Consider the following 10636-nt stretch of genomic DNA (forward strand, 5'->3'; position numbering starts at 1 on the left):
CGGGGCCCCCGGTCCTCCCCCCGCTCGCCTCGTGCGTGCCGGTGCAGCGCCCCGCTCCCGCCGGCTGTCCCCCATCTCCCGCAGCACACCTCCGCCTCTGGGGCTGCTGGGGGCATCAGAAATACGTGCCAGCTTATCTCGGCCTTCCCTCCGCTCGGATGGTCCGAGATAAGGCAAAACGCCTCCTTCAGCCCCTGCCTGCTTTAGAGGCCGCTCAGCTCCCTCCTGCTTTCGAACCGTAGGGTTCAAAGCCTCAGAGCAGGGGTAACGTGGCCGGGGCAGTCACCCCCCAGCAGTGAAGCCGTCTGGGGAAGCCGTGGTCTTGACACTTCTCTTGCAGCTATTCACAGGACGTGGGCGCCAATGCCTTGGCGAGCAACAAGGCAGCCCTAGGAGAGGGGCTGAGCCATCAAATCTTCGGGAGAAACAGCTGCGTGCTCTCCTCCTCACCTTGCGTGGCCTTTCTGCTATTTGATAAGACCCTGTCACTCTGTCACCTTCAACGGTCCGAGCAATCCTTAATTAGGTTACAAGTTCACCTCAACCAGCCATCTTCCCTATCCTTCCCTCCCCCTCACCCCCACCAAGTTTGCTGTTTTCTACCATGAAGGAAGAATAACTTAACGTGGCTGCTTCCAGATCCCATCTCCCACTCATTGCATCGGGCTAAGTCCATCCCATGCCTGCTCCCCCGTGGCCTTCTCCAGCCCCCTGTACCCCTTTGCTGGCATCACACACACTGCAGCAGCTGTGTCACTGCCTGGCCACAGTGCGCCCAGATGGCTCAGCATCCAGCAGCCCCATCAAAGCCCAACTCTGCCAGCTCTTGCTCCATCCACCGCAGGTCATCAGCACGACCCTCCTGGGCAGCTCTGACCTCTTCCTCAGCTGGAGAAGCTGCCGCCTTCCTGCGTCTTTCCAGCTTTCCGGTCAGCTGGGGACACTATTTCTTTCTTCACCTGCCTCCTTCTGTCTAGACCACCCCATCAGGTGCCACCAGAGACTAGATGGGTCCAAACTTGCTGCTGCTCAGGCTGCTTGGTCAGCTCCTCAGGTATTTATGGGGCAGACATGCACCAGGTCTGTTCTGAGATGCTTTCCCTGGTTCTCCATCCACTCTCATACCCTGATCCTTCAGGTCCAGCTCAGCCTACTTCCAAGGTCCTGCTTAAGACAATATCTGGGGCTCACAGCAAAAAGAAGAAGGGGAGGCTGAGGGCAAAGCACTGCTCTTCCTGATCTGTTAAAAAGCAAGCAGCCTCTCCTTCAGTTACTGCTGTTGTAGGACTTGGGAAAATTCACCTTTCTTCTCTGCCCTCCGCAATACCCTGCCTTGTTCCCTTTGCTCTGCCAGTCACAACTGGAGGCCAGGTTTTCACTACCAGCACCTGCAATACAGTGTGTAGGCTGTTCAACCTCACCCTCACCTCCTCCTTAAAATGCTACTGCCTACACCAACCATTTTACCAGATACGACACCACCTCCCCCAGCATCCTCTGCTGGGATCTGACCAGCACTACACTGCAACACCACTGTATGCAACCGTGCCTGGGTGCTATTAAACTTTGCTTGGTTAAATGTGTGTAAGAAAACCCTTTGAACATTGTGCATGCATTTGAATGAGCAGGTAGGAGTGCGCCTGCAGAGAGATCCCCGTGTGTTGATACCCATAAATATGTGTATCCACAACATGAGTGCTGCAGGAGAGGGAGATGGGATTAGGTTGCAGTAAGCGGAGCAGGACACGTGGCTTTCCCCATGCCGGTGCTCTCGGAGGTGAGAGCCGGGGCATGGAGTGAGAGCCGGCTTGGCTGAGGAGGTAAAATTGATTGCTGGGGATCTGAATGCCAAGGCAGGGAATGGGGAACAGAAATGGTGGTGGGACTTCAGAGGGGGTGAAATGGGGGTATTTGACGAAATGGGGCTTGGGTTTTGGTTTGTTCCTGGCAATGCTTTGCTTGTGAGTATCTGAGACAGACAGATAGGGAGAAGTGGGAACAGAAAAGGTGGGTACAAAGGAGGGAGAAGAGACCAGAAGGAAAGAGTGAGCAGCGTGGGCCATGGTCGTGCTCCTTCCTCCACAGTGAGGCTCCTGTCCTGTCCCTGGGCAGACTCCTGAGCCCAAGGCTTGCTCTGGCAGTCCCCAGGCTGCCCAGGCTGATTCAAGCAAAGCAGCTCTATTTACAGACCCAAAATACGGGCATTAAGGAGGGGATTCCTGCACTTGGTTTAGACCCTGCTCTACTATGCTCTGATCCCTGCCATGCCATCCCTAGAGGCATCTCGGGTGGAACAGCTGCTGGGTCAGAATTAGGAAGGATTTTTTCCTAGCCATAAGAATTCCTCCAGAGCTTTTCCCTCTGGTGAAGGGAATCCCACAAAGTAGGAACCTGGAGTGGGAATGGGAATGACCTGTTACCGCCGTGCATTTGTGCCGCTCCCTCCGCTGCGTGCCAGCTGCAGCCTCCCTCCCATGCCGTCCTTCCAGCACACCATTACCCATCCCAGCGAGACAGAAAGTTTACCTGTCAAAACCAGCTGGAGCTGCTTCCCTTTCTTCCGGTGTCTGGAACCTGCACCTTGGAGATGGCTGGACATCAGGGGCAGGGAGCAGATGCCGGGCTGAGGRAACAGGTGATATTGCCTCTTCTCCACCGAGGAACCTTCCCCGGAGCGAGGAGAGAAAGAACCACTTTCCTGTGCAGAAGCCCAGAGAAACTCACCCCTTCCTGCCCACTCTAATCCCTCAAGGGAGGCCGAGGAGCAGCACAAACTAGATGGAGAAAGACCGCAAACAGCTCTGAGCTGCCAACTCAAATTATCATCATGTCCTGCAGCTCTCGCTCCGGGTCACCCTCTCTGCCTTACCCGCGCACACACGCTGCGCGGCACCAGCCTGGGGTCTACRGGATAAAACAAATGTTCTCCCCCATCCCACCCCCCTTGCTTTTCCCATTCCACCCCAGCCCACAACAAACATCAGCAGCTCGCCAGCCCTGCAGCCATGTAACCCAACCCCGGCCATTGTTCCCCCTTCCCCAAGGTCTATATTTGACTCTGCGGCAGCACCATGGCTGTGCATATGTGYGTGTGTGTGTGTGTGTGTTCACTGCACGCGCACGCTCCGATATTTGTTCAGAGCCTCATTCCCCAGATGCCCAGGATTGCTTAGAAATAGCTTCCATGGGCAGTAGGTGTTTGTGCCTGTGGTGGTGAAGTGGAGGGAGTGGGCGAAAGAGAGGCAGGGAGAGGGTGAAGGTCGAAGGTGGAAAAGCTCCCGGCTCTTCCCTCGCAATTTTCACCATTTCAATGATCTGTCACCCTGCAGAGAGTGGCTGGGGTGAAATACAGCTATGCACACGCTCAGCGGCAAAGCAGAATTGGGGATAATAGACCTGGGGAATGATGGAGATGAGGCCTATCTATGGTCCCGGTGAAACCATCCTGTTGCACCCTGCCCTCAGTTTCACTCTCTGGTGGAAAAAGGGCAGTCCAGCCTCTAAAAGCCCTTTCAAACCTTCCTAGGTCTGATGGCTGAGACCATCAGAAATGGCGAAGGGAAGGGAGGTATCAATTCCCTTAACCCTGGTGGCTTTGCAAGAGGTGTCTCTGCATGTGGGAACTGCCCTGGGATTCACCCTCCTCCATTTCAGTATTGCATTAAGAGTAGCCACCCCGGACTACCCCAGGCTGTATTTTGTGTTTTCCCAAAGCCTCCAGGAATGTCGCTGAAGCCCAGTGTCACATTCCCTGTGACCCTGAAGTCCCTGGGAACACTGCCTGGACTCAGCATGAGTCTCTTTTATTTGCATCCTTTGCAGCCTACCAGGCACTTGGCAAAATTGAAAATAAGTACAATCAAAATTAATGACAGGAAGGATCTCCTTCATCCTAAACACTGATGACCTGGGGAGCTTATTGCCACTGGATAACAAGGAAAGGCATTCAGCAGGCTTTAGAAAATGACTGGACATTCATATAGACAGTGAGAATAAGTAGTGATGATTTTGAAGAGAGCTCCAAAGAGGTATGAACCCTCCTGCTCCAGGACACTGAAGATGAGCTCTAGGCTCAGGGGCAAGGAGAAGCTTTCCACAAGGGCAGGTCCTTTGGTGATTTTACATGGGGTAGTTCTTGTACCTTCTCCTGAACTGTGAATCCCCTCTCCTGGCACTGGGAGAGGAAGGATGCTTGGCGTGAGGAGGCACCATCCACACACTCCTACTGGACAGCCATGGGTGGAGGGCGCCCAGCGAGCTTTTCCCATCAATAGCTCCTGTGGAGTCTATGAGATTTTCTGGAGATGCAGTTCCCTGGTGTTGAGCCATGCGTCAGCCTCCTGCCAAGCCTCTCACTGCCAGCCTGCCTTCTCTCCACTCTGCACCAGAAGGGCTTTTTCCTGCGCTGGACCCCAGGCAGTCGCTCTGTTGGCCTTGTAGGATCTACAGCTAAAATCTGACTGTTTGCTGTGCCACTCCAGTAAAACAGATCCTACAAGTCTAGGAGAGAGCACATGCCAGCTGTAATCAACTTGAGCTCAGTACTTGGCAGCCTTCAAACCTGTTGTGAGGGGCTGGAAAAACAAGCTTAAGTCACACATTATTTTGAGATACCTATTACCCGCACTCTGAGTACTTCCTTCCAAGATAGGACAGAGCTGCCAGAAAAACAAAAAAAAAGATGAAATCCTGGAGGCAAAAGGATTTGGGCTTGAAGAGGGAGGCAGAGGGACGGACAGTGGTACATGGAGGGTGGCTGGAGAAAAGATGTATTATCATCAGTCCCTCCATAGTTCAAAAAGATTGCATCACTGCCCTTCAAAAAACCTGAGTGAGTTCTTTTAAAAGGTGCAGGGTCTTGGTTTGCCCTGTGATTTCTGGCTTCTCTCTGTCTGTGTGTGACAGTTAGTGTCACGGCTCTCTCATGGGCATAGATGTTGGGGTGCACTAGTTCCCCCTGCCTGCCTCCTGCTGCCGGGAGGAGGCCGGGCAGGACCAGGGCAGGAAGGAGAAGCCGGGAGAGGATGTCTGACAGGCCTTCCCTTTACTGGCACCTTCAGGTGCCTCTAAGCCCACCTCCAGCCATGCCCTCTCCCTTTCCCTTTCCCTTTCCAGCTGGCACCTGTAGCAATGCAACCTCCCAATCTCACTGGGAGTGTGCAAGCATTTAATGGGAGACTCTTGAACCAAGTGTTTTGAGCTTCCTCAGAGCTTGTCTCTGAGTTCACTCCTGGGTGTTTACAGAGGTTGGCATATCTTGCTCTTTGCAGTGAAACCTGGCAGGAGAGTCTGTTGCAGTGGATTTCAAGGTCATTTCATGAAACTGCAGCCCATGCTTAGAAAGGCTTGAACCCTGGGTGCAAAGGAGGGGAGGCCATAATTACCAGCCCCAGGGGATGTGGACCATGGTGGGGGGAGAGGAGGGAGGGTAATTGCAGACTGACTGGCTCCTTGGCCTTCAACAGCTCTCATGGAGCAGGGAAGCAGTGTGCTCAGCCAAGCACCAACTGTGTCCTAGGGAAAGGTAATTCCTCCCCGGCCTGCCTGGACCTGTCCCTATAAACAACGAGAGCTGCACGGGGAAAGGAGCACCATGGATTTCATAAGAAAGGTCTCTCCGAGCTGCAGGAGCAAGTTAGGCACACAGAAGGGCTCCTTGGGAGACAACACACAGCCATGCGCCTTTATCTGACAGAGCCTGCGAGTCCCTGCTCTGCCCTCAGCGGCAGGCGAGGGCTGAGGGATCAGCCCCCCATTTGTGGGCCCCAGTGAAGTGCCGTCTCCGACACCCTGGTGTGCACGTGAGTGGTGACCTGCCCTCCCCTTGCGCGCGGGTGAACGCTCTGCCCCCCACCCAGGTGAAGCCCAGTCTGTCGGTGCAAGTAGGTGAGACCCAGCGTCGTGCCTGACCCCTCCACTGCCTCCCTGCACATGCTCCAGTGAGACATCCCCCCTTCCTCCGCACATACTTTTAATACAGTTCATTTCAAACGCTTTATTAGCATGACAAGCTAAACAAGTTTTGACAAAGGGGAGTGGATTCAGAGCCCCTGGAGCCTCTGTCTGAGGCCGACACTATTACTCCAGCCTTTGCTTCCGGATAGGGTTTTGTCTTGCATTCGAGCAGCCGTTCTGCCCCTTGGGCACACATGCCATTTCTCTTCTTCTTCACCAGGTCAAACTGCCAGCATGGAAGGATATCTGTTTTTCAGTGTCTGTTGCATGGTAGCACCCATAGCCTGTTGGGGTGAGGGCTTTATGGAGAGATTTGGTGGGACATGGTGAGGCCACCCAGGGCTGCGGGAGCATCGGAGATGGGAAACTGCACGGTGCTGGGGCAGCTCCTTGCACAGACTGCTCCGTCCCTGGAGCAATGGCAACTGTGGCGTGGGGCCTGGCTGGGAACAGGCTTTTTCTGGCAGAATTTGTTGTCTAAGGTCAAAGCCCTGCAGCTGGTCCCATGCAGAGCCCTGAGGCCACAGGGAGTCAGAGTTGGAGGCATCTGTGCAGGGCTCATTGCAAGTGCTAGGCCTGGTTCAACAGGTGAGTGTGGCATGGAGTCAGTGTTGAGCACAGGGACTGGGGGGTGACACAACCAACTACCTGAGGCCACAAGTCCCCATTTTCTGCTGCCTGCCCTCTGAGAGAGATGCACACCAGTGCAAAGCAAGTACAGAGCATACAAATCCACAGCAGTCAGGATTTTGTGGCTGCCCCACCACAAAAGACTGCATGAGGCACAGGGAAAAAGGCAAAAGCGAGTTGTTGTCACACTTGATTTTATGGCTAGCTATAAATGGCCAGTAGGGTCACTGATATCTATTTTATTTATCTTATTTTTATTTTATTTTTATGTGTATGTATATATTTATAAATATATGAAATGTAAATAGGCAGCAATTGCAATGGGGAATGCTGATATGCAATGTATTAATCAGGTATATAGGTTAGGAAAAAGTGCCCCATATACATTTGAAATAGCAGTGTAAGCCATGCATCACTCTCTGCTCCAACTCGTAATGACATGAAACCACTGAGCCACGCCAAGAGCCAGAATACTGTGACAGTGTTTTTCTGTCATTGTTCTCCAGTTCTGCCTTCATCCTGCATCCCATATTCTCAGAGATGCTTTGCTTACTCAACCCCGGGGCAGGATATTGTGCCTGCTTGTCTTTCTGTGCAGTGCCCAGCACAATTATACCCCAACTGCGATGGGTGCCTGTAGGCAGTCCCATAAGACAAACAGCATTTTGGGTTGGGACGGGTCAGCATAGTTCTGTTGTTCAGCTGTTGTTGCTGGGGATCCTGTCGGCAAAGTGTTTGCCTGTAAAAAAACTCCAGGTGTTTTTTGAGGGTTTCATCTTTATGTTAAAATTGGGCTCCAGCCTTCACTCTTACGTAGTGGGATGGATTGAATTATACACACAGGTACTGTTAGCAGCTGTTTTACTGATGGCTTGTCTTTAACTGGTAGGTGCACGCTCCAGGCATGCTGGCAGGATGTGTTTGGCTGTCCAATTCTGCATCCACAGACATGTTTGGCTGTCCCAGGCTGGCTGGGCTTGGCTGTTCTTAGTGTTCCTGAGATGCTACTGCTTTTGAGTACTGGGTTCCTGTTGTATGGGCATATTCCAGAGTGCAGCCTCTGCTCACATATGTGCTGGTTTTTTTGCTTTTGGTGGGCTAAACCAATCCATGTAGCCTCTTCTGCCTCTGTGGGTTTCTCAGCCAAGGTCTAGCGGGGAATTCTCTGAGCAGCCTTTTCAGGTAACTGGAGTTGGAGAAGTTGTGGAGGAGGCAAGCGTTTCCTAAGAGTCCCTTCATGATTTCAGCATCCTAGCAGGAAGAAGGGGGACTTTGTGCAGCTCTCAGGCAGGTGGAGGCCTTCAAGCAGGTCTCCAAGAGTGGCACCGCACCTCTGTCTCCCCAGCTGGCTGGGAACCTGAGAGGACCAAGCCTGCACTGCCTTCTTCTGGTGGGGAGACATTACTTCTGGTGTCTATTTTATCACCAGCCAAGGTTGTAGGTGCTTAACTAAATAGAGGGATTTGACTCTCCATGGGGTGGCACCTGGCCCTCCAGGGGTTCTTTTTATATAGTTACAGGGGTCTATATAAAGTGCTGCCGGTTGGAAAATATTTTGAAGAGATTCCTCCCTGTTCTTCACTAAGGGCCATAAATTCAGCTGGTATTTGAGAGAATCTCAAATGTACTTTCAGGACTGTTTGCTGAGGGCTTTAGCATCCGCCAGAGGCCCCTTARAATAAAGGGATTATTGGGAGTCAAGTGTTAGATTACCTGGTGCTTTTTAATTGAACTTCAGAGGCTTTAGTGAGCAACTGGCTCTAGCAGAGAGCAGTGCTTTGGTATTAATGGTGTTATATAAATGAACATAGTGTAACGTGACATCATGGTTCTGCATCATGTCACATCTCTGGGCTCAGAGCAATGGTGAATCCAGCTCACAAGCATACCAGATACAGTAAAAGGTAGGATGGATGGGAGTGAAGAGAGAGGGAGAGAGGAACTGGATCTGAGGAAAGAGTGTTTTCCAGTGCTCAGAGCAGGTGATTGGTGGTCAGGCATCCCGAGTTCAGTTTCTGTCTCTCTTTTGCTGTTTGACCTTGGGATCTGATTTTGAGAAGTGCTGAGTTTAATGGAAGCTGTAAATGCTGAGACCATCTAAAAATCAGGCTTGTGGGGCTCAGTTCACCTAGGCTAGTAAAATGCTTGAAGATCCTACTCTGACAGGTCATGAAAAGAAAGCAAGGGACTCTAATCATTGCTGCCATCAGTGCGTACCCACAGAAACCTGAACAGAGCACAACTGTGAAGGCTCCAAGGCAGCAAGGCCCAGTGGAAACAAGAAACCTCATCAGCTATGAAAATTTCATCAGCTGGCGCTAGGGAAGCAAGAATCTGGAAGTGCAGAGCAGATGGGCAGCCTGGATTCTTGGAGCCATTGTCCTTCTGCTTGTTATCTGACTCCGGCACAGGGAGGATTTGGAGAATTTATGGGGGCACAAGTATTGAAGGCTTTCTTGAAATATCCCTGGCTGACGCGTGGCATGGTGCAGAAGGCACTTGCTGGGTGCACAGAAGACGTTTTCACACAATATTCCCAAGGTCATGGAAGCAGGGTCCTGCTCAGCACCTGTCTTTCATTGTGTAAGAGAAGAGATCATTTGGGCAGAGTAAGCAGAACTGCAAGCCTTCTACTACCTGAGTGCAAATCTGAAGGCTTCATAAATGTAGTAAGTTTGGAAATATCATCCAAATACTATCAAGACTTTTTTCAACAGTGCAAAATTTCCTCTTGACTTGGCTCAGTTAATTACCATACAGATATTATCTCAGGAGGTGTTAGTGAAAGAATAATAACAGGGAAGGGGGGAAGAGGGTAAGGCTATGGAATGGGTATGAGAGGCAATGGGCAAAGTACATGTGTGAGCTTAGAGCAGAATAAATGGGGCAATTTGGGTCAAAATTGAAATGCACTGACTTGTTGAAGTCCCAAGGCTGTAACAACAGTCTGATTTGCAAATAAAGACCAAAGGGCATCACCAAAAGCGAGCAGTTGAGGATGCTGGGGGAGGTGGTGTCATATCTGGTAAAATTGTTGGTGTAGGCATTACCAAAATCGTGTTGTGTCTCGGTGTGAATAGCTCTTGTCTACCTTTGGCTGGTATACATCATCCTCCGTCCCTCTTCTTTCAGAAGTCGGCAGTTCTTTTGGGGGGTTTTAGGTGGATTTCTCCATTCACCACTCTTCCACTCTCCATCCTTCTCCACCTGGCCCCACAGATGTGGTTATACTTCCATGATGATTTCCCTAGCGACAGGCTGTGATGTGCCCAAGGACTGACTCTACCATGCAGCCTTCCTGAGGAGGGTGGCAGGGTGTTTCTGAGGGAATGAGGCACATAACAAGGAAAAGGAGCTGTGATTCTGGATGCTGGCTCCCAGTAAATTGTCCTGGCTGGTGAAGGTCTGAAGAGGGTGGATCACTCGCAGTTACTGTGAGCCCACATCAGGGTCATGAGTGCACCAGCAGGCTCTAATTGCCCTGAACAGCTGATACCCAACTTTCTCTGCAATCCTCCTCTGCAACCTCATCCCTGCTCCTCACAGGGGTTTAGCTGCCTCTGTTCAAGGTCTGCTCTGATATGGGACAACTGTGTAACCTTGGGTCCTGCGAGGTAACCAAGGGCTGCAGCCTGGCTGCTCTGTTGGAGCCTCTAGAAACAAGAGAAGGGAAAAGAGCAAAAGCAGGCACTAAATCCTTCCTTGGCTGCGCGAGAGGTCTCTTTGGCAGAATCATGCAGCGAAAGGAGGTGGAATAGCCTGTCAGCCCATCCCATGTCCTTAAATACGTATGAAGGCATTTCAACACTGCCAGTTTCCTACCTGAGGGCATATAGGTTCCGGTTTGTTGGAATATCTCTGTGTCATATCTTCTATGTTACTTCTTGAGCTGCTTGTCTAGTCAGAGAGATTTATAGGCATAGTTGGAGTAAAAATGTCCACATGTAGCTTCACGGTGTAATTGTGCTAGCACGCTTCCCCATGGAGCCAGCCTTGCAAAGGTCTCACTTGGACTCATGGGAATCGCTTCTAACTGAGAAGCACTGTGTGT

At 51.5% G+C, this 10636-nt stretch overlaps 1 protein-coding gene across 1 annotated transcript in view; it reads right to left on the reverse strand.

The window, feature by feature from the left end:
• DLK2 (delta like non-canonical Notch ligand 2) overlaps positions 1–2599 on the reverse strand; it is a 12591-nt gene extending 9992 nt beyond the window's left edge. Inside the window, exon 1 of the mRNA XM_026081264.1 lies at positions 2527–2599. Coding sequence (XP_025937049.1) covers positions 2527–2599 — 73 coding nt within the window. The remainder of the gene's footprint in view (positions 1–2526) is intronic.
• Positions 2600–10636: the final 8037 nt, after the last annotated feature.

Source organism: Apteryx rowi, unplaced genomic scaffold, assembly GCF_003343035.1.
Source record: "Apteryx rowi isolate R43461 unplaced genomic scaffold, aptRow1 scaffold_54, whole genome shotgun sequence".
In the NCBI taxonomy this organism is placed as follows: Eukaryota; Metazoa; Chordata; class Aves; order Apterygiformes; family Apterygidae; genus Apteryx; species Apteryx rowi.